Source organism: Hemitrygon akajei, chromosome 10 (genome assembly GCF_048418815.1).
Source record: "Hemitrygon akajei chromosome 10, sHemAka1.3, whole genome shotgun sequence".
Taxonomy (NCBI): domain Eukaryota; kingdom Metazoa; phylum Chordata; class Chondrichthyes; order Myliobatiformes; family Dasyatidae; genus Hemitrygon; species Hemitrygon akajei.
The window spans coordinates 77,500,080-77,524,941 of NC_133133.1; the positions used below are offsets into that span (position 1 = coordinate 77,500,080).

Genomic DNA, 24,862 nt, shown 5'->3' on the forward strand with positions numbered 1-24,862 from the left:
TACTGTGTAACTGTTAAAAATCTCCAATAGTTGGAACCACTTTCATTTTTACACATCAATGTTCTTTTGTCTTGAGATTCACCTAGCACCAATTTGCTGTTGGTTTCACTGTTTATACATCAGTCCCAGACAACCACTCTTACATTAGCCCATGGCCAATAAATCATTGTCAAATCAGAGAAGACAGAGCTTCCTAGGCTGATAAGAATAAGAGAAAACAAAGGGTAGAACACAAAAAATAAGACAGGAATTTAAATCTTAGCTTTGGCTTTTTGTCAACATTTCAAAGATTCAATCACACCTCTGAGGACTGGGAGTCTTTGATTGGGGCAGTTCAGTAGTACACTGCTGGAGGTGCCGCCTTGTTGAATCTTATAAGTACTGTATACACTAAAGACCCCATAGCACTATTCAATAAACAGCAGGGTTCCCCCACTTCTTCCTAAATCTATCCAGATGCTTAAACCTCCTCTCTTCAATTTGAGAGCTTCAGATCCTGATCTTCCCTTTCTTGAAGGAAGATCTGACACTGTTATAATAGTCTTCCTGAGAATGTGATCATGTCAGTGGGACAGCATAATGGCCAAGTTCCTCATTCACTCAATAGCCTCTGACGAGGCAAAGGGAACAGGGGCAATTCCTCTGGCAAAGGACTTTGGTGAGCGGTGGGTCACAAGGTATACTTTGTCCTGGCCATTCTCTGCCAGCAAGTCAAGAACCTCAATTATGACCAAAGCCTACAGAGATATTAAAGTACCTAAGGAGAATTTCTATCAACACCAAGGAAGATTGAGAGGGCATTTGGATTCATTCAATGGACTGTTATTCAATCAGTCACAAAGCTTTGCATCACTCCCTTCACAGAAAAATAAGTAAACTCCATATGAAATATCCTGTATATAAAACAATGAATATATTTAAGGATTTTTTTTTACACTATAGATTGCAGTGCGTTGCTACTCACAGTTACAAATTAAATACACAACAGTTTGAGATGACAATTCGGCATACAGATGTGAGATACTATTTCTATTTTATACTGTACACTTGGAAAAGAATTGGCCACCTTGAAGTATTCGGTTTGGGACTGGTGTTCCAACCCGATCAATCATTTTCAAATCCACAGTTCTGTAAATCTCCAGTGCAGACAGACGTCCTGATGAGGCTCTTCAGAGTGCAAGGCATCGCGCTGTCCTGTAAGGCCTGGGTGTGTGGATTGAAGAGCACTTTTCTTACAAGGGAGGGCTGAGAGGGTGATCAGGATGTAGGGTAGCCGGTGCAGGAGGAGTCTGAAGTCCTGCAGTGCCAAGTTCAAATGCAACACTGTCCTGACAATCCAGCCCTGCTTTCCATTCTGCGAGGAAAGGATCCATTAAGATTGGGCAACACCTCTGCTTGGTGGTGGGTGTCAGAGTGTCGAGGGGAAGGCGGAGTGGCCTCTGGCTGTTCCACTGATTGCACTGAAAACATGCAGCGAGTTCCTTAGCTGGGACGTCACCAGTTCATCTTCTGCCAGCATCTTGAATTACAAAGGGGTGGGGGTGAGAGAAAAGAAAACAGTCACAGTTCCAGGAGAGGCTGGAATAAGCATAATTTATAATCATTTACAAGAGAGCTCAGGAAGAAGATCCTTTGTCAAATGTCAAGATGGTCACTGACATTTAATCAGCTCTTTAATTCCCCCAAACTACTACAAAGAGGCTCACTCTCAATCTTGAATGGGCTTGGCTGCATGCTGGCCTGCAAAAAGGAACCTTCCCAACACCTGCGTGCACGGCCCAGCTGGCAAGTACTGAGCATACTCCCCAACTTCCATGCCAGTTAAATGAAGGGTGACAGTTGCAGAAATACCTGAATCTTATTCAAGGAGGGGGATGCTGTAGCTACCAAAGGTTCAGTGGAATGCCTGGGGTTGCAGACAGGATCAGCCACAGTTCTGAGCAGGACATAGCATACAATGAGCAACTTGGGGAGCTGAGAGTCAGACAGTGGCTGAGTGAGGGTGGGAATTTACTGGAAGTGTATGCACAAAGCTCCCTCCCTCTTACACTTGATGCAGAAATTATGGAATGCATTTACCCATTAATTTCTTCAGCACTTCATAATAAGCCAGCATGCTTGAAATAAAGGAGAGATCAGAAGGTTAATAACTTTCACAACATTGCAAACAGCTGAGTAATGTGTGTCTTAGGTACATGGAAAGGTCAGTGAAAATGAAATATATTAGAACATAGAACAGTACAGCACAGTACAGGCCCCTCGGCCCACAATGTTGTGCCAACCCTCAAAACCTGCCTCCCATATAACCCCCTACTTTAAATTCCTCCATATACCTGTCTAGTAGTCTCTTAAACTTCACTAGTGTATCTGCCTCCACCACCGACTCAGGCAGTGCATTCCACGCACCAACCACTCTCTGAGTGAAAAACCTTCCTCTAATATCTCCCTTGAACTTCCCTCCCCTTACCTTAAAGCCATGTCCTCTTGTGCTGAGCAGTGGTGCCCTGGGGAAGAGGTGCTGGCTGTCCACTCTGTCTATTCCCCTTAATATCTTGTACACCTCTATCATTTCTCCTCTCATCCTCCTCTCCAAAGAGTAAAGCCCTAGCTCCCTTAATCTCTGATCATAGTCCATACTCTCTAAACCAGGCAGCATCCTGGTAAATCTCTTCTGTACCCTTTCCAATGCTTCCACATCCTTCCTATACTGAGGCGACCAGAACTGGACGCAGTACTCCAAATGTGGCCTAACTAGAGTTTTATAGAGCTGCAACATTACATCATGTTTCTTAAACTCTATCCCTCGACTTATGAAAGCTAACACCCCATAAGCTTTCTTAACTACCCTATCTACCTGTGAGGCAACTTTCAGACAAGTCAGACCTCTATCTGCTTTTCAAATACATCATGACCAAAACTACATTTCAACTCCATCTATTTGCTTTCCTTACTTTGCCTTCAACTCTCACTCTTCCCAGCCCTTCCCCTCAGTCTGAAAAGAGTCTAAGAGTTTCACACTTTGAATAGCCCCTCTCACCTAGGAAGAGAATATTCAAAATTAAGTCACCTATATCACACACCGTACACACAGCTAGCTCACATACTTCTGAAAACGCAACAGTATTCTGCTCGGAGTTTCATAATCTTGCCAAGGAGGAAATGATTTCCTGCTTTTTTGTGTTACACACATGACAATTGAAGCCTGAATTATCCCATTGGTGGACACAGCACTGGATAAAACAGCTTTCTCAGAGTAGCGAGATTATAGACATTTTCTCTCTGCATAAATTTCACACCTGCTGTCTGGATAGTTATGTTTTCAGCTTTACATAAGACCGATTGAAAATGTTTTTGATTGTTCCAGTAGCTGTTGAAACAGGATACAAACTAAAAATATTCTGATCATGGGATTAGAGTCATTTCATGTCTGTATCCCTGACCTACTCAATATTTTCCTTCAACCGTTTCAAAAATCCAAACTTCAACTCGGAACTTTGGTGTTTAATTGGCCTTCCTCCTCACTGCCCTCATTGATAGTCAGATATTAAAGTCTGAGTTTCTTACAGCTCTGATGCAGGGTTTCGGCCTGAAGCATTGATAATCCCTTTCCTTCTACAGATGCTGCTCCACCTGCTGAACTTCAACATATATTTGAACCTCCAGATTGCAGGAACTGCAATCTCTCGAAGCCCTTTCTTTTCAAAGCTCTCCACATCTCTTTCCTCCTTTAAGAGGTTTTAAAACCTATTCTTTTGAGCTAATGTTGGCTCACGATGCATGGTGTCAGACCTTGCCTGGTTACATTCCAAAGGAAATTCTTATACCCGGTTCGAAATGGTCTGATCAGAGATGCTTGCCAATTTGAAAAGTCATAGTTCAAATATGTGGATGATCGAGCTCAAAGATTTTGGCTGACTCACAGTGTTCATCGATGCCTTGCTGCAGAAACATTCTTTCAGATGCAACATTAATTGCAGCGTAATGTAGCACAGAAACAGGCAATTTGTTGCACCACATACAAGCTCAGCAGGGTGCACCCAATCCCATTTCCCAGTATTCGGCCTAGACCCTTCTATGCCTAAACCCATACTTAGAAACTTTCTTAATGATGTCAGCAATTCAGCTTCAACAGTTTCTCGAGCAGTGTTTTCTAGGTACTCACCGGTTCCTGGATGAAAAAGGGTCACTTACGTTCGCTCTGACTGTCTTTCTGATTATCCTAGATCTATGCTGTCTCATTTTCTCCATGTGGGAGAACTTTTCCTGTTGTCTACCCTATTTATACACTGCTATTTTATAAAGTTGCGTCACATCCCCTCTCAACTTCTAGGAGACGAGACCCAACTTCTCCAATCTGACCTCATAACTGAATCATTCCTCGTGCAATATTCTGGTGAATCTCCTCTGCAGCCACTTTAAGGGTGGTTCCCAGAACTGCATCTAATCATAATTTTGTGAAGTTGAAGATAATCTCCCTGCTTTAGTATTCACTATCTTGATTAACAAAGGCCAATATCCTATAAGCTTTAGCCATGTTATTTACTTGGGCTGCCACCTTCAAGGATCTGCTCTTATACTCCAGGATCTCTTTGTTCTTCAATTCTCTCTATCCTCCCATTTATGGTGAAGATCCTAGTCACATTAGTGCTCCCAAAATACATCAGTTAACACTGATCTGGATTGAACTCCATCTGCCATTTATTAGCCCAAGTCCCTTGAGATACCTTGAGTCCTTAGTGCTCCTTCATGGAGCAAAGAGTTATCCTTTAAAAGGTTCTTAACCATGCCATTTACAGGTGTCTTATAAATTCAAGCATGGAAGGCAGGAAAGGCCAGCAAAAGTGATTAGAATAAAGGCAGTGAATACAAAATCTAAAATTTGGGACATTGGCATAAAAATACGTGATTCAGATATTTATTTTACTGAAATTTGATTACGCACATTGGGGCAGTCCTTCTTTCAATCTAAATTTGACATCAGGTATTCATCCTGATTGGCAGCTGAAGGTGGACCTGTGACTGGGCCTTATAAGCACGCAAAAGATTTAAGTGATATTCCACAGGTTTAAGTGATGTTCCACAAAAGTGCATTGTTGGTTCAATCCATAAACATTCTGACCTACTTTCGACTCCAGGCTTAGGATTGAGCTCATGGTAATTCAGAATATACGTGACCTGTAGAATTCTCAAAGGTCATTCACATTGACCAGGTATATTCTTAGTTCAACCACTTTTTTGCTTTAATGATGAGCTTCCTTTTTGGATGGAGTGCATGGGTCATGGCTCATTGGTGAACCATTGGACTGCATTCAGGTCTGATCACAACTCTAGAATGAATGCTTGCAGAGTGTCAGTGGTTAGTGGACACGGCATCTTTTTCCCTGTAAACATCAGACAACTCGTCTCTGTAACCTGGCCCACATTACCACCAGTACCATGCCAGCTTTGAGGAAAGGGCAAATGGAAGATCTCATCACTGACTAGAAGCTTCCTGGAATCCATTAGAAGGACTGCTACAGTCTGGGTATTTTGAGAGATGGTTCTTACTTTACTGCCTCTAAACCTCTGCCATTTTCTGCAAGGTCTCATTTAGGAATGTGATAAAAGAGCTGTCATTCACTTGGATGTACAACACCCAGGAAGCTGGTCGACATTACGTTCAGGACCCCTGACAGTGGACAGTCTGTCCATCAACTGCACTAGCAAAGCAGTTTCGGTGGCACCTCTTCGATCTTGTCCCGGTCCCCTTTGGGCCACACACTATCCAGACCTGAATGTATAATGCTGCTCTTTTATCAGTGCCGAGTCAAGTTGCTGGCTCTCATTAAAGCAGTTCAAGTCCATGTTCAGCTCTGGACTGCAGTGAAATCCCACATTCCCAAGGCAACTGGAGACCAGTAAATGTGGCAGCTTTTCCAGAAACCTACTTTCCTGTTAACATTACTCTTATTTGTGCTGAAACATTGACCTGTTTGGCCTGAAGGACAGATATCGTCACTGCTCATTGGGGGGTACCTCACTATGGAGTATTCCCCACAATTCAAACAGTTTAAAAGCAATGTAACTACACTTTCAACAAACTTCCAACAGAGTGGTCATGTGCAAATTCAGGGATTCAACTTTGACACGCCATTTAGTTTCATTAAGCAAATGTAACATTATAATTAGATGCAGGCAGAGAGGGGAAGATGCAAAACGTAGCGTGCAGCCTCACAGGCAGTATTGTTCACTGTGAGGATCAGTATCTGGAGTTAACAGTGCACAAAGAGCTGCTTTGCATTGCCACAATAAACATCAGAAACTGCGAGCTAAGCCCACTGTTAACGGAAGGTTAGGTGCAAGTTGAAAAAGGAAGTGGATCTCAAATGATTACCTCACTCAACCTATCCCTGTAATTACTTTCTTGGCAGTACCAAGTTTAGATAAGCTAAGACTTCAACATGTATTAAACATTTGAGAAGAGCAACCTTGATATACAAAACTGTTAATATTGTCAGAAACTCCACAGTTGGCATTTAAGATAATCATTAACAGAGGCAAGCTCGCATTATATCACCAAAGGAGGCTATTTGACCATTTGAGCAATTCAGCTGGTCCCACTACCTACTCCTCTCTTCAGAGCCCTGTACTTTTATTCCTATTCATTCCTGAATGTGAACAATAAAACAACTCCTTCACACCACTGACAGAACTTGGCTGATGAATCTAACAAAGATGGGCTCCACGGAAACATACTTGTTATTTTCCACTCCAGATTCTCAGGATGTATCTGGCCTTGGGCTTGACCTTGGGTTTGAACAGAGCAGCAAGGAGCTTGGGGACATCCTATCCCTGAACATTGACTTTATGCAACATCACCTCTCCTTCCTGTTATAACATAAAAATGTTTCAGTTCCTGATTTACAGAACATGTAATATACCTTGTCATGTTCCTAAAGCATGCACTGACCTCACTTGCTTATCTCTCCAATATCCTTCTCTCCTTCTCTTGCCTTACCCCAATCCCCCAACCTCTCTCTCCTCCTTGTAAGTTCTTCCCGGTGTTTTGCTGCACGTCTCTCCCATCTTGGGCAGCTCTTGTATGGTTTGTGAAGACACTTCAGAGGGAAGGAAAGAACAACCACACAGCTGGGCAGACTGAGTGAATGTGCCAAACCTTTCTCTTGGGAATACTGTGAACAGATCAGATCAAACCATAGTCTCTGAGTTGGTTTTATTTCTGTTTATATTATTTACTAAATTCAAATTCTCCAGATGCCATTGAGATATTTGAACATGTGTTTAGGTCAGTGCTCAGAGAATGGGCCATATTCTCTTCCCTATATGTACACTCTCTACGTCAATTCTGCCTGAAAAGCTTCCATAGTTAATATGACACAGTATAGCTCAAGACATCGTCTGAAACCAGGGATGAAATTGCTGAGACACTTAAATCACCGTTCACCAAGGGTGATGCACTGGAAGACTGGAGGGTGGCTAATGTGGTAAATTAGAAACATGAGAAAATCTGCAGATGCTAGAAACCCAAAGCAACACACACAAATTGCTGGAGGAACTCAGCAGGCCAGGCAGCATCTATGGAAAAGAGTAAACAGTCAACGTTTCAGGCCGAGACCCATCATCAGGCTGCGTTCCTCCAGCATTTTATTTAAAAAGGGCTGCAAAGACAAGCCAAGGAATAATAGGCTGAGAGCCTATCATGAGGAATGTGAAAGTCATGTGAAAATTGCTGGCGATAGTGGTGGGAAGGGCAGTGCAAGACACTCAGAGACAGAATCAACCTGCAGTTAAAATGGCTTTGAGAGTAGGAAATTATGTCTAAGAAATTAGAGTGTGTGTTTTTTAAAGAAGTGGCCAAGAGGACTTGCAAAGCCAGGGTGGTTGAACTTGTCTACTGGGACTTTAGCAATGACTTTGACAAGGTTGGACAGTTAGATCACATGGCATCCAGTTAGATACAGAGGTTGATGCCCATCACTGCTCACCCGGGATATTCTGTGCAGTTCTTGTCACGATGCTACAAGAAGTATGTCATTAAATTAGGAAGGGCGCATAAAAGGTTCACTGAGGACTGGAAGCTTAAGTTGTAAAATGAGACGGCATAGGCTGGGCTTTTCTCCCTGGAACAAAGGAGGCCGAGGGGTGACCTTACTGAGGTTTAGAAATCATGAGCAGCATAGATAATTGGATGGTCACAGTCCTTTTCGCACTGTAGGGGTGTCTAAAACTAAAACAAAAACACAAGGTTAAAGTGTGAGGGAAAAAATGTAAAGTAAAGGGGCAAAGTTTTTCCACGCAAAGGGTAGTGAAGATATAGAGTGAGCTGCCAGAGAGAGTGGTATAGGCAGGTACAATTATAGTATTTATAGAAGCATCTGTATAGTACACAGATAGGAAAGATTTAGATGAATATGGGCCAAATGCAGGAAAATGCTAATAGCTCAGGTACACATTGATGAGTTGGGCTGAATAATCGTGGTTCTATGATTTTCAACTCCTTGTATCTATGCCAGCTCCCAGGAGAATAATCCCATCAATTCTACTCCCATTAGATAGAGGAGCAGAATTAAGCCATTTGGCCCATCGAGTCTGCTCTACTATTTCATCATGGCTGATCCAATTTTCCTCTCCTGTCTTCTCCCTATATCCTTCTATGCCCTTTCCAATCAAGAATCTCTCTTCCCCTATTTCTCTGTCTACATGCAAGCCACTCTCTCGCATGTGCCTATCTACACACCTTTGTTCTCTTTCCCACTCAACTTACAGCAAGACATGGCCAACTAACTGGATGGCATATCTTTGGGATGTTGGAGAAAACTGGAACCCACAAAAATTTCCCACAGACAGCATCCCTGCTCAGGATTCAAATTTGGTTCCCGGATCTGCAAGGCAGAGCTAATGCACTAACGAGGTAGAGGGAGTTGAGAACTGAACCTATTTGGCCACTCCTGGTGCTGACACCCACGCTGATTGCTGAGCAAGCACTGGGGGAAAAGTACTGTGCACAAGTCCGAATCCATCTGGGACACAGAGGAAAAAAAAATTAGGAGAGGTGAGGGGCATAAGGGTGAAGGATGTGGGTGCTCTGACTGTAACAGACCTTCAGGTCCGGAGGGACAAAACAGTTCCTTCGTGAGCAAGAAACAATGCAGAATTTGTAGCTCGACGGAACCACCCACTCAGTCTAGCCTACAGCAACCTGTACAAATAAATGACTTAAAATAAAATTTAATCATTAACATGACCTTTATGGTCAGTATAAAACTCTCAAAAGGAATTTGATTTATTGGCTCACATCACCTGTTGTCAACCATTCAGTGTCACTCACCTGTTCCTGGGTGATTTCTGATAATTCCTTCACCATGTCTTTAAAGTTGGCCTTTAACCCTTCATGGTACTCCAGCTGATCCTCCTTAATCAGCCGCTCGTTTAAATCCAGGGCAAGGCTGCAGACTGTAACAAATTCCCTGCAGGCAAAGGAAATGTTTCTGTTTTAGTTTTAGACACTCCTGAGTGAACTTGATGCCCCAGTAACGGCTGCGATAAAACACCAGCAGGTTTAAGACTATTCAGCTCTTAAATGTACCAGCACAGCCTTAATCATGACAGTTCAGCACCACAGCAACTACTTCGTACTAGAATGGACTTTTTTTTGTTCTAATTGTGTTCTTTCTTGTAAAAATTGTGTATATCTTTTGTCCTTCTTGTGAATGCTGCTTTTACGATGCTATGTGCCTGAGATGCTGCTGCAAGTAAGTTTTTCCTTGCACTTGGGCAAACAATTACATGTGCATACAACAATAAACTTGACTTTGACTTATGAAGCTCCAGTTGATCATGTCCTTTGAATGGTCAATAACCTGGGCTTCACATGGATGTCTAATCACTCACTGCACAATTCAGGGAGACAGAAGACAAGCTCTAGGGCAGGGGTTCCCAACCGTTTTTATGCCATTAACCAAGGGGTCCATGAACCCCAGGTTGGGAATCCTGCTTTAGGGGTTATCTACGTCATGTGACTTCAATAAATAAATCTCCTTTACATCTGCTTTGGGCAATTCTCTTCACCAGTACCCATGGGAAGCGCGGTGAAGTGGCAATGGGATTGCTTTGAGTCAGTAGACTGTGCCATGTTCAAGGACTTCTCTATGGATCTACAGGTGTCCCCTGCCACTTCGCTTTTACAAAAGACCTACATTAGTACCTGTTTTCACTAACGGAAAGAAATCCGAAGAGGATTTTCACTTTTACGAAAAAAGGCGAAAGGTGAAAATATCTGTTATAGAGGCACGTCGTGCACCCCGAGCAGCGAGAGTGGCACCACCAAACTCCTTCCCCGGGAACTGCACCCAGCAACAAGCCGCCATAGTTTTGAACTGTGTCTGTGAGCACCTGTGCTTTATCTTGATTTACTTTGTGCATCTGTTAGCAGGATGTGTCCTAAGGTATCAGAAAAGCTTAAGTGAGCTCGTGAGGGTGTTATACCTAGCATAAAACTGGACATAATTAAGCATTTTGATTGTGGTGAATGAAATAAAGACATTGTGCATGCGTTGAACTTGCCTGCATCCACCATTCGTACTATTTACACACAGAGAGAATGAATCTTGAAAGCTGCCAATGTCACTCACTATTGGTTCTGCTAGTAGCAAAGTGGTCTCTTTTAGTTGGCATCATTCCTGCTTTTACTAAATGTTAGTGTTATTTTAGGTTTTAATGTGTTATTTGGTTTGATTTGGTAGGTTATTTTTTGGGTCTGGGAACGCTGAAAATTTTTTCCCATATAAATGAATGGTAATTGCTTCTTCGCTTTACGCCATTTTGGCTTACAAACAGTTTCATACTTTTGGACAGCAGGGGAAACCTGTAATTGAATACGCCATGGTTGTCATAGACTTTACTAAAACAGTTGTAGACGAGTGTGCTCCCACAAAATCATTCAGTCTTCCCCAACCAGAAGCCCTGGATAAACCATCAGATCTGCAATCTGCTGAGGGCCAGATCAGAGGCATTCAAGTCTGGTCACCAAGAAAGTTACAAGGTACGATCTGTGGAAAGCCATCTCACAGGTGAAGTGATAATTCCGGACCAAGCTTGAATCAATGAAGGATGTTCAACAGTTGTGGCAAGGCTTGAATACTATCACCTCCTACAAAGTAAAATCACACAGCACAAGTGACAACAGAGCTTCACTTCCAGATGAGCTCAATGCTTCTATGCTTGCTTTGACCATCAAAACATGGAGGAACCATCACAAACTCCCACAGACTTACTCCCTTGACGATCCTGTGATTTCAGACTCTAAGGCCAATGTGCGAGCAGTTTTCAGGAGGGTGAGCCCTTGAAAATCATCTGGTCCAGACTGGGTACCTGACTGAGTACTAAAGACCTGTGCTGACCAACTGGCTGGTGTGTTCCCTGAGATCTTTAACCTCTCGCTTTGGTAGTCTGAGGTACCCACCTGCTTTAAGCAGACTTCACTTATACTGGTGCCCAAGAAGAATGTGGTAACCTGGTTCAGTAATTATCATCCAGTAACACCTACATCCACATTGATGAAATGCTTTGAGAGGTTGGTGATGAAAAATATGAACTACTGCCTGAGAAGTGACTTGGATCTGCTCCAATTTGTCTACTGGCGCAACGGGTCCACGGCAGATGCCATCTCACTGGCTCTTCACTCATCCTGAAAATCTGGACAGCAAAGATGCATACATCCGGATGCTCTTAATCGACTACAGTTCAGCATTCAACACCACCACCCCTTCAAAACAGATCAATAAGCTTTAGGACCTTGGCCTCAATAGCTCCCAGTGCAATTGGATCCTTGATTTCCTCACTAACAGACCCCAGTGAGTATGGATTGGCAACATCTACCCAACAAACTCCATCAGCCCAGGTGCACCACAAAACTGTTTGCTTAGCCTCTGCTCTATTCACTTTACTCTTATGACTTAAGCACAGCTCCAATACCATATTCAAGTTTTCTGAAGACAGCACTGTCCTAAGCTGAATCAAAGGTGGTGATGAGTCAGCATTGAGGAGGGAGATTGAAAATCTCGCTGAGTGGTGCCACAACAACAACCTCTCACTCAATGTCAGCAAGACCAAGGAGCTGATAATTCAGGAGGAGGAAACCAGAGATCTCTGAACCAGTCCCCATCAGTGGATCAAATGGATAGGGTCAGCGACTTTTAATTCCTCAGTGTTATCATTTCAGATGATCTTTTCTGAGCCCAGCACATAAGTGCCATCAAGAGGAAAGCACAGCAGCGTCTCTACTTCCTTACGATTTTGCACAGATTCCACATGACATCTAAAACTTTGACAAGCTTCTTTTGATGTGAAGTACAGAGTATATTGGCAGGCTGTATCACAGCCTGGTATGGAAACACCAATAACATTGAATGTAAAATTCTACAAAAGGTAGTAGATACAGCCCTGTCCACCACAGGTAAAGCACTCCCCACCAGTAAGCATATCTTTATGGAGTGCTGTCACAGGAAAGCAGCATCCATCATCAAGGACCCTCAGCACCCAGATCATCAGCTATTGTTGCTCTGCCATCAGGACGTAGGTACAGGAGCCTCAGGATTCACACCACCAGTTTCTGGAATAGTTATTACCCCTTAACCACCAGGCTCTTGAACCAAAGGGGATAACTTCAGTCAACTTCACTTACCCCATCACTGAATGCTCTCACAGCCAATGGGTCACTTTCAATGACTTTTCATCTTGTGTTTTCAATATTTATTATTATATTTCTTTCTTTTTGCATTTGTGCACACTTGTTGCCTTTTGCACATTGGTTGAACACCCAAGTTGATGCCATCTTACATTAATTCATTTACGGAAATTATTATAGATTGAGTTGGCAGGCAAGAAGATAAATCCCAGGATTGTGTGTGGTGACATATATGTACTTTGACAATAAATTTACTTTGAACTTTGAAATACAACAATAATAGATCAAGTTCCAGTAACCTAGCTATCAGATGATTAGAAGAGAATTTACCGTTGGCCTGTCAATGACTCTGTCAAAGAAAGATGATACTGGCCTCAGTATTCATGCCATTGTTTATAAAGCAATGTCATCCATTGCTCCTCTCACTAGATCTCCTGCAGCAGTTAGTGCTTCACAGACCTAGGTTTGATTCTGATCTCTGGCGCTGTCTGTGTGGAGTTTGTATGCTCCCTTTGTAACCATGTGGGTTTCTTCTGGGTGTTCCTGTTGCCTAAAGTTAAGCTGGTTCATGGATTAGTTACCCATTTCAGATAGCTAATGGTAGGTAGTAGGTGAGAGAACGGGTTCTTGCATAATGGAATCCAAGAGCTAGCATATTTGCAATGGGCCAAATGGCCTCCTTCTCTGTTAAAAGGAAATACAAAGTCACATTAAACTTATGCAGAAACATGAGTTGTTGTCATTAATAAAATCCTCACCCTGCTGGATCTGCATTTTATGATGCAATTTAGCAAATGAGATAATTTATATTCCAATAATTGTTACTGATTAACACTTAATGACATGTTGTAATCATCTACAGTGCAGACACTGGTACTTGCAATCAATAAGGCATGAAGTATCTGATTTCTTTATGTACAGCTGATAACAAAGGGAGGAGTAACCTCTGATTATGTTATTGTTCCCAGGGTAATTATCATCAAGTTAGCAGTAGATGGAGATTTGTAAATTTTGGATAACAGGTGGATTGAAGGTCTTTAATATGAAACATTAAAACTTCAAAAAATGTCTGACCCACTGAGTATTTCCAGCTTTTTTTGATTTCTGGGTGGGGGAGGGCATGGGGAAAGGGGGAGGAGTGGAGTGGAGGGGAAGGGGAGGAGTGGATGGTAATGGCAGTGTAGGAAATAACACAAAAGAGAGAAATTAGGAAAGATCTTTGGGGAAAGTCGAGGAAGTCCATTTTTTTGTACCAAAGACATTAACAGCATGTGTGCAAGGTCCACATTCAATTTTGTAAATTTTCTCTCCCTTCACTAACCGGAATATTTCCTTCAATTGCTTCACTTTCTTGCCTGGGAGCTTGAGTGATTTGTTGTAATCCAAGAATGCTCTTGCATAGGCCAATGGACCGGCATTTACCTATAACAGAGCCAAATATATTCATCAGTACAATGCTTTAGGTTATGTATGGTCAAGTATCAGCTATAAACTGAATATCTGGCTTAAAAATATTCACTAGACTTAGTAAAAATAAAGGAAGGTTTTCTGTACATTTTGAAGCCTGGTCAGGAGGTTAAGACATTTCAGTTGTAATAGCAATGCTGGGTCTCAAGGTCATACGTAGAATTAGATACATCCTATTATTTTCTTGTAATGGTAGAGCGCCCTCCTGCTTCAAAACATCCACCACTGTTCCGGTACCTAAAAAGACCAAGGCAACATGTCGGGATGACTGGCGTCCTATCTCACTCACCTCAATAATAAGCAAATGCTTTGTGAGGCTGGTCGAGGACTACATCTGCAGCTTGCTACCACCCACACTGGACCCCATACAATTCACCTACCGGCATAACCAATCAACAGATGACGCAATAGCCACTGCTCTACATACCGTCCCTACACATCTGGAGAAGAGGGATGCTTATGTGAGAATGCTGTTCTTGGACTATAGTTCAGCATTCAACACCATAATTCCCTCCAGGCTCGACAAGAAGCTCAGAGACCTTGGCCTTCACCCTGCCTTGTGTAGCTGGATTCCGGACCTCCTGTCAGTTCATCGGCAGGTGGTAAGAGTGGGCTCCCTCACCTCTGCCCCTCTGACCCTCAACACAGGTGCCCATTAAGGATGTGTACTAAGCCACCTCCTTTACTCTCTGTATACACATGACTGTGTCGCCACCCACAGCTCCAAGCTGCTAATTAAATTTGCTGACAACACTACACTGATTGGCCTAATCTCAAATAATAACAAGGCAGCCTACAGAAAGATGTTATCACCCTAACACAGTGGTGTCAAGAAAACAACATCTCCCTCAACGTCACAAAAAGAAAGGAGCTGTTTGTGGACTACAGGAGGAATGGAGACAGGCTAATTGACATCAATGGATCTGGGGTTGAGAGGGTGAACAGCTTTAAATTCCTCGGCATACACATCACTGAGGATCTCACGTGGTCTGTATGTACTGGCTGGGTGGTGAAGAAGGCACAACAGTGCCTTCTACACCTCAGCTGCTACCATCTGGAAAACAGTACCACAGCATAAAAGCCATCAGTTCTTCCATCAGACCACTTAATTCATGGTGACGCAACTGTACTTTTATGTGATATTGACTATCCTGTTGTACATAAAATGTATTATAAATTACTATAAATTGCACATTTAGACAGAGATGTAACGTGAAGATTTTTACTCCTCATGTATATGAAGGATGTAAGTAATAAAGTCAATCCAATTCAAATTGATTTTTTGGAATTTGAATATCATTGGTGTATGTGGTGTTGGAGGGGACCCTTGGCTTTATTTAGTGCATTTCAGACCCTCAATATCCCAAATCACTCTCGGGTCAAACAATTGCTATGTAATTTCCATTCAGAAACTTGTGCAAAGCATGCGCTAAAACAAGTAATCAAATAACCTGTTCCAGTGCTGTAGAGATGTCAAATGTGGTAGATGACGAGAGATCATATCACTTCGGACTACACTCCGTGGCCACTTTATTAGGTACTCCAGCTCGTTAATGCAAATATCTAAGCAACTGATCACGTGGTAGCAACTCAATGCATAAAAAACATCTAGACATGGTCAAGAGCTTCAGTTGTTGTTCAGACCAAACATCAGAGTGGGGAAGAAATGTGACTTAAGTGAATTTGACAGTGGAATTATTGTTAGCTCCAGACGGGGTGGTTTGAGTATCTCAGAAACTCCTGGGATTTGCACACACAGCAGTCTCTAGAGTTTACAGAGAATGGTGCGAGAAACAAAAACATCCGGTGGGCGGCAGTTCTGTGGCCGCAAACACCGTGTTAATGAGAGAGGTCAGAGGAGAATGGCTAGACTGATTCAAACTGACAGGGAGGTGACAGTAACTCAAATAACCAGGCATCACAACAATGGTGTGCAGAAGAACACACATGTCAAACCTTGAGGTGGATGGGCTATCAGCAGAAGAAGATGACTTTATATTTAGTGGCCACTGGGTGTATATTCATTGGTGTTCAGGCGAGGGATTTCAAAGAATGGTATGAGCTGGAATAGGAATTTTCATACTAGGCACAGGAAACATTTCCAATGAATGCAGTGATCAGTACTCAGGACATGGGAGATAAAATGCAAAGATCAGAAGGGTCTCAGCCCGAAATGACAACTGTATTTTTTTCCCCATAGATACTGCCTGGCCTGCTGAGTTCCTCCAGCATTTTGTGTGTGTTGCTTGGATTTCCAGCATCTGCAGATTCTCTTTTGTTTGAGTCCGTAGCTTAACTGCCTGCTGTAAGTTCCCCTAGTGCGTAGATGTGTGGGACAATCTGGGGTAAAACTCGGAATACGGAGAGAATAAAATGGGATTAGCGCAAAAGAGTGGTTAATGGTCAGTGAGAACATAATGGACTGAAAGACTTGATTGCATGCTGTATAGGTCTCGACAAGTTCACGGATACCCTGAAAAGAACACAAAGATACTGCAACACACTCAAAATGCCGGTGGAACGCAGCAGGCCAGGCAGCATCTATAGGAAGAAGCACTGTCGACGCTTCGGGCTGACACAAAGATACTGCACTTGCTGCCTGCCCTGTCACTGAACACAGAATTTAAGCAGCAGAATGTCACGGTGACAACTCCCACATCAACCTGCACAGTAATTCCATTCTTCTGACTACGCAGGAAGGGCTGCAGGGATGCAGCCAAGTAATTATTGTCTCCACTGATGGAAAACTGCAGATAATACTGCTTTATCTTGCAACAAGTATTGCTGAAGGTTGCCGGCTGGTACAATTAGTAAAAAAGAACCAGGGATCTCAAACCTGGAGAAGGAAAATCAGTACAGTAGTACAATCCTTGGGACTGACTGTGTAGGTGAAGGTTAAGGACATGCCTGGGGAGTAAAAGAAAAATGAACACACACTAACAAGATCTGATCAGGATCCACTACTTTCCAGAAATCAGGAAGGCAGAAAAACTACTTCTGATTCATTAAAACTCCTACCCTTAAAATTACTGCCTCCCCATTTGAAGAACAGAAAACCCTGTAAACACTTAGCAGGTCGACTCGTGTCGGGACGGGGAGAGAAATGATTAACATTTCAGGTTTTTTCAGAACTGGGAATGTGAGAAAACAAGCTAGCCTTCAGCTGCAGAGGGGCTGGCAAAGGCTGGATTGGCCAGAGAGCTTAGGCCTGAGTTGTCGTGATGATTCTGAGGTTTATGGAGCCATCTAATCAATATTCAGAGGAAGCTGTGGCTCAAAAATGGGAAGGAACCAGAAAATATGAAAGGAGTCAGACAGAAATCCCACCCAAGCGAGTTGGAGAATTTTTCATGGCTAGCATTTCCGCAGTAGAAGTGTCAGTAAATGAAACTGAGGGAAAGTTCCAGAACTACACAGTATACATGGTCATCAAAGACATCAATTTCTTGATGCCTTGTTATAAATGAGTACATATTTAGCATGAACCGAGTTCGCAGGGTTAAGAACGTCACCTGGGTCAGTACTCACTTGCACAGAAACACAGCCTTGAAGCTTGAGCTGGAGTTGGATCATGTCCAGTCCATTCGAATTGCACAATTTTTGAAGCTCTGCCGTTCTGTCCTTCATCTCATCGATGGCCACGTCCATGGGCTTCAGTTCGACCTGCTGCTCATGCATGACTGCAATCCGTTTCTTCACATATGGGAAGGAATGTGTTGCTGTGGGCAATTGCAACAAAGCCATGTCATCCTGCTGCAGAACCTTTCAGTCAGACTCTGAGGCAACTGGAGAAGTATCTGGAGTTAATTACTTCCTTATGCTGGACTTGGGGCTGCAGGCAGAGACGTGGTAACTAAACCAAACGGTCTAATAACTGGCCATCAGAGAAACAGATCAGCTGTTCAATTACTGCAGGCTGCTCCACCACATGAAGGAATTAAGCCAAATATTTATCCCAAAAGCTGATTGTAAACATGAAATTAATATACTAGGAAAGTTTCTTTTCACTACTGGGCATGTTACATGTGGCGGCACTTGCGACTGTCCCCAGCATATCCTTAGATATTAATGGAATTGGCACATTTCATTGTATGTTTCAATGATGACTGAATCTGAATATGTTTCTGGGCTCAAACTGAAAACCGAATGGTGAATCATCCTATAACAATTGATGCCACCTGTATATATCCAGCTGGATACGTGGCATTAACTCTTTTGTGGTTCAAGGGCTACAGTCGTCATGTCACTCAAATGGTAATTGAGAGGTCTGAAGTAGCTCGCCAGAGTGTGCCAGTTCATATCCACGTGCAGCAGCCCAAAAATTCAACACCAGAAGATAAATTTCAAAACAAATATGTATTGTTTTATAGCTTAAGAGTAAATGCATGAGGGCAAAAAGAGGATGCAAGATAGTTTTGATAGATAGGTGAAGGAGAATCCAAAGAGACTCCATAAGTATATTAAGAGTAAGAGGGTTACCAGGGACAGAATACACTCCTTTAACGATCAGTATGTTGTCAATCTGTGGAGCCACAGGAGACAGGTGAGGTCTGAAATGAGTATTTCTCCTGTGGAGAAGGTCATGGAATGCTCAGGCGAGAGAACAGTGATGTTTTGAACCATGTCCACGTTACAAAGCAGGAGCACCTGGCTGACTGGATCAAGGTTTTAAATCTACTGGGAAAGTGGGCAGACAGAGTGTAATTGAGACAAGTGCCAACTGTTACATTTAGTGGTTAAACCAGGGCAGGAAATTCACAGTAAATGGCAGGGTCCTGAAGCATGATTTTGGAATAGAGAAACCTTGGGATAGAGGTACATTGTTTCCTGAAATTGGAGACACAGATAGATAGGGTGAAGAAGGCATTTGGCATGCATGCCTTAATTGGTTAAGCCACTGAGTAGACAGTTGGGATGTCATGACACCACACACAGAGTATTGTGTTCAATTCTAGTTGCCTGGCTATAGGAAGGATGTCATCAAGCTGCAAAGGGCTCAAACATTTTCATAGGCGTGTAATTGGGGCTGGAGACATGCAAGTGGGGCTGGAGGGATTGAGTTACAAGGAGAGACTGTATAGTTCAGGTTTTTTTTTCTATGAGTGTAGCAGGTGGAGAGGTGACCTGAGAAAACTTGAGGACTTGGAAAGGGTGAATGGCCACATCTTTTTCTCTGGGTAAACCTACACCAGAGGGTAAAGGTTTAAATTGAGAGAAGACTTGATGGCAAGTTTTTCCATACAGAGAATTGGAAGCATATGGAAAAAGCTGCCAGAGGAAGTGGTAGGAATGGGTAATGTAATACTTAAAATTCTTTAGGACAGGTATATGGATAGGAAAGGTTTGGAGGGATTTGGACCAAATACAGACACATGTGGCCAGCTTAGTAGGAGAAACAGATACAAGATGCTTGAGGAACTCAGCAGGTCGGGTGGTGTCCATGGAAAGAAATAAATAGTCTATTTCACCTGCAAAATCTTTTCCGTGGATGCTGCCCAACCTGCTAAGTTCCTCCAGCATTTTGTATGTTTTACTTTAGATTTCCAGTATCTGCAGAATCTCATGTTTACTCGCTTAGGTACAGAAGGAACCTTGGTCAGTTTAGACAAGTTAGGACAAAGAGCTTGTTATTGAAGAGCCAGGGCATGTGGAAGTTATCGTATAGTTAACTATCCGAGACAAAAAAATTATTGTTTAAAAAGCAATCAAAAAGCTGTAAAGTTTTCATGAATTGTCAATTATTCTGCTTGGATACCAGCCAAGTTAACCGGGTTTGGCTGACAACTGATTCCAGTCCCACACAGACATTGCTTAACCCTTAGCTGCCCTCTGGAGTGTTTCCCCAGCATGGAAATACACTACTAGTCAATTGAGTCAAAAACAAAACTATGTAGGTTTACAGAGAGGGAAATGGAGTTAGCATTTCAGGTTGGAGATCCTTGTTCAGAACTGACAAAAGATTTTAGAGTGAATTACCTAAAATGTTAACTCTGCTTCTCTCTCCAAAGATGCTGCCTTACCTAATTAGTGTTTTTGTTTTGTATCAGATTTTGAGTAACTGCAGTTTTTAAACTTCCAGAATGATCAAGGATTTGTAATTCATTCAATTGTGAGAGGATTCAACAACAGAACTGCATTTTGTGGCAATTTAATTTAATCTTATAATCACAAAATTTTTGTTTAAAGATTTTGTAGTCTTGCGATTTCTGTAACAAAGATAAACATCATACTTTATTTTCTTTTTATATAATCGAGATCTCCAAAATTGCTTTAGAGTCAACAAACTTACTAGAATACAGGTAGGAAACATATGAATCAAACTGATGTACAAAAAGTGTGCAGCAGAAATGCAGATAGGGAAAATAAAATAAATATCAATCTGCTTTCCAAATATGTTAAAAGGGAAGAGGATTACACAGCGAACAAATCACCTTTATGCCAAGGTGATTCATTTCCCTCGTAATCCTCTTTCCTTTTAACAGGTCGTGCTGGAAAACACAGATGGGTACCATCAATATGAGGGGCTGAGTGGCTTGTTTCCATGCTGAGACTAGAGAACAGTCCTTCCTATTGTCAATACTTTGCTCTTCACAAGAATGGAAGATGAAGCAGGCATTGATGATAAGGAGGGAAGGTGTGAAGTAAAATAAATGGTTATTCAGTCCTTTATCTTGCAAAGTGGATAAATTACTAGGCCCAGGTAAAATCTAGGCAAGACTCTTTAAAGACGCAAGGGAGGTAACAGCAGCCTCTGGTCATCATTTGCCAGTGCTCTCTAGTTGAAGACATAGTGTTGGAAGACTAGCAGACAGGCAGCAGAGTTCCACAGAAAGACAGACCCCAAGTCCAACATTAGTGTTGAACAGATCATCAGGAAATGTTCTCAAGGACAGAATAAATATTTAAACATGCAGAGATGAGTCAGGGCAGAAATGTTTTTCTTGAGGGGATTGTCTTTCTCTAATCATTGCATTATGTTATGAAGTAACAAGCAGTGTGAATCAGGGTTATAAGTTTGATTTCAGGGTCCTTGGTGAAATGACTGAATGGCACATTGACCAATGGAATCCCAGGCGAACCAGCAAATTGGATCCAAGATATTTCTGAGATAGAAAGATAATGGTAACACTGAACATGTGTTATAGTGATTGGAGTGTACTGTGTGGGGTTCTGTTTGAACACTATTATCTCTGCACACGGTACATGAATGTCACTTACAATACCAACATTTATTGCTCAACCTTCATTCCCCTAAACTGAGGCATGTGGTTTAAGAGTTATGTGAGTCAGACTGGATGAAAAGCAGGATGCCCTCAAAGTAAGATGATTGTGAACCAAATGTCTCTTTTGTTTAAACAACCAGTAGAATTCATTGTTATCTTTCCTGATGGTAGCGTTTTAAATTTGATTCTCCCTAGCTTCCTTGGTTGTGGTTAAACTTAGTTCTTGGAATTATCAGCGTACAATTCTAGCTGCTAGTCTAATTACTTACTCAATGCGCTACTGTACCCATGAATACAGGGGTCCTGATGAAGAGATTTGCTTATGATTTCCGCCGTGATCAACAGTAAAGCAGAAAGTTATAGGAAGCAGGAGATGACAAAGAGATTGGCTCAATGAACAGGCAACTGGTGAAAAGAAGTCAATCCAGAATAGTGGATGTACGACAAAGTCAAGGGATACAAATGAATGGCCAGCAGCAAAGGGCATAAAAATAGTGAGGGAAGGTGGTAATGGAATGACATGTTCCCTCAGCATGGAGTACAAGAGAATGGAGTTAATTCTGACATGGCAAGGAATACTTACTTGGCTGTAGCTGATTACTGTATAGTTTGTCATAAAGCTCCTTGAATGTAGCTCATGAGGCTAGATGTGAATTTTGTGTTTAGTTTGAGTACACTCCTGTGAAATGGCAAACATATACTTGTCACAAGAGTTTACAATAAATAAGCAAAGAGGCAGCAAAGGTGACTGCATATCTAGAGACATTTGATTGCATGGGGGGATACACGAGGCTGCTTCTTGGGTTGGACTTATGATATTGGGGAGTGAGTGAGCTGGAAGAAAGGAAACAGCAATGTACATAATGTTTCTTCAAAGCATAATGCTAACCATCTGCATTTATCTGCTAGACTGGATTTAGTGTTTACAATTCTGGTTCACCATTAATGCTCAGAATGCCATGGCAGACTATCGTCAGTTGGTGGAACTATCCCATTTTTAAGTGTTTATCATTCCTGTAGTTTTGTCTCTACCTTACAGTGGCAAACTCATTCTTACTTGTCAGAACTGTTCGCCGTTTGCACTGCTCTTCAACTCCACCCTGCTTCTTCCCAGATAACGTGTATGGCGTTTCAAAGACGAATCGTGTGATATTGTGGTTTCTCTCAAAGTGGGTCTTCCGTTCTGGCAGCTCTGCCTCATCAAAATACGGTTCAACAAACGTTACCTGAATATATGCAAATTTCTGGTCGAGGGTTTTTGCATTTACCTGAATAGTAAAAAAGAAGTATGTAACACATATAACAAAGTATCTTTTATGTAGTCAAACAAAAGAGAACTCCACACCCATTCTCCTACCCTTTCTGGTAACGTTCATCAGAAGCTCAGTGCCACGATCTCCTTAGCTCTATCACCCTCTCAGGGTGTTTGCTCTCCCCATTTCTGGACACTTACTTATCTCCAAGGTTACACACAATGTAGAGCGATGTATAGTGATTATATTTACAACATACATTATGAATTCAGACAGTGCCCCAGTTCCCATCTGCCAGACTGCTGGTAAGTCACAAAAAGTGTGGGGAGAAACGAGCACTGAAAGAGTTGGAGAGAATGGGGGAAGAGTGGCCGCCAGCTGCTTTCACAGCTCTGCTCAGTTCAACCCAGCCAGGGGGTGGGTGGGAGACAAAAGGCATGTGCAAATGTCTCATTCTCTCTATGATGCTTGCAGCCCCATAGCAGCCAGCAAATCTATACTCATCTGTTCCGCCGGTCTCCCCAAGAGTTTGTATGTACAGGCTGCTCATAAGTCAGGTGCTTGTAACCCAGAGAGCTCCTGTAAAGTACTGCTGATAAAAAAATCGTTACTATTTGCATCCACCTATGATCATATGATTTCAGTTCCTGAGGCTGATGTGTGAGCAGCCTTCAGGAGGGTGAACCCACAAAAAGCACCTGGCCCAGTTTGGCTACTTGGCCAAGTGCTAAAGACCTGTGCTGATTAACTAGAATATTTAACCTCTTGCTTAGGCAGAGTTTGGTACCCAGTTGCTTCAAGCAGGCTTCAATTACACCAGTGCCTAAGAAGATCATGGTGACCTGCATCAATGACTATCGTCCACAGTGATGAAGTGTTTTGAGAGGTTGGTGATGAAATATTTCAATTCCTGCTTGAGAAGTAACTTAGATCCACTCTAATTTGCCTACAAGAGCAACAGGTCCACAGCAGATGCCATCTCACAGACCTGGAACATCTGGACAGCAAAATTGCATACATCTTTATCGACTACAGCTCAGCTTTCAATACCATCATCCCATCAAAACTGATCAATAAGCTGCAAGACCTTGGCCTCGATACCTTCTTGAAAATCCTGGATTTTCTTAACAGTTTGTTGTCTTCAGCACTCTGGTTGAACATCAAATTTGGGTGGTCTTTCATTCATTCTGTTATGGTTATTACTCTATAAGTTTATTGATTACGTCCATAAGAAAATGAATCACAGGGTTGTTTATGGTAACATATATGTACTTTGATAACAATTTTACTTTCAACTTTTGAAGCCTTCAGCTGGAAAGTGCCAAGGTCTCTTATTCTTGGCTTTTCTTATTTAGAGTACTGTTTGGAATGTACCCTGTTGACCATGTGGCAAGATGTCAACCTCGACCACGACCCAGTGGGTCTGACATCTAATATTAGGATGTGGCTCAAAAGGGTGGTCATGACAGACATCAGCTTAGCATTCCAGACAACCTCGTCCCAATGCAATTCTCCACAGCGGCTGCCATCTCTCTAAATTTATCCCTCTGGAGCATCTGGACAGGAAAGAAACCCATGTTGGACTATAGATTATTGACTGCATCTCCACCGTCCATACTTTAATTCCAAGCAAACTTATCTCCAAATTCCTAGACCTGGGACTCAAAACCTCTCTTTGCAACTGGATCCTTGATGTCTTAACCTATTGACCACAATCTGGTGTGTGTGGAGAGGATGTTTCCTGTGGTGGGGGTATCCAGAACTGGAGGGCACAGTCTCAAATTTGAGAAGTGACCCTTTAGAAATGAGGTAAGGAGGACATTTTTTTTAAGCCAGAGGGTAGTAAATCTGTGGAATGCTCTGCCACAGACTGTGGTGGAAGCCAAATCTGTGCGTATATTTAAGGTGGAAGTTGATAGTTTCCTGTTCAGTCAAGGCATCAAAGGATACAACGAGAAGGTAGATGTATTAGGTTGAGTGGGATCCAGAATCAGTCATGGAAAAAATGGCAGAGCAGACTCAATGGGCTAAATGGCCTATGTCTAATGGTCTATCAGCAAGGAATTGCAGAGTTGTGGGCACAGCTCAGCATATCATGGACAATGTAGATCCATATGTCAACGTTGCTCTTCATGGGCTACACGTCACCATTCAATACTATTATTAGACCTGGGCCTACCACCTCCCTATGCAAACAAATCCTCACTTTTCTCCCTGGCAGACCCCAGTTAGTT

The 24,862-nt window shown here is 42.4% G+C and overlaps 1 protein-coding gene across 2 annotated transcripts in view; it reads right to left on the bottom strand.

Annotated features, from left to right (window-relative positions):
• Positions 1-891: 891 nt before the first annotated feature.
• The window catches only part of LOC140734500 (dedicator of cytokinesis protein 11-like), a 290,063-nt gene continuing 266,092 nt past the window's right edge, over positions 892-24,862 (bottom strand). Inside the window, exons 49-54 of one of the 2 annotated variants that reach the window (XM_073058547.1) lie at positions 22,433-22,643; positions 17,681-17,871; positions 14,007-14,107; positions 9,329-9,467; positions 2,080-2,117; positions 892-1,519 (exon numbers count right to left, since the gene is read on the bottom strand). In XM_073058547.1, coding sequence (XP_072914648.1) covers positions 2,100-2,117; positions 9,329-9,467; positions 14,007-14,107; positions 17,681-17,871; positions 22,433-22,643 — 660 coding nt within the window. In that variant the 3' untranslated portion in view covers positions 892-1,519; positions 2,080-2,099. The remainder of the gene's footprint in view (positions 1,520-2,079; positions 2,118-9,328; positions 9,468-14,006; positions 14,108-17,680; positions 17,872-22,432; positions 22,644-24,862) is intronic. The other variant, XM_073058546.1, reaches the window with a different exon arrangement.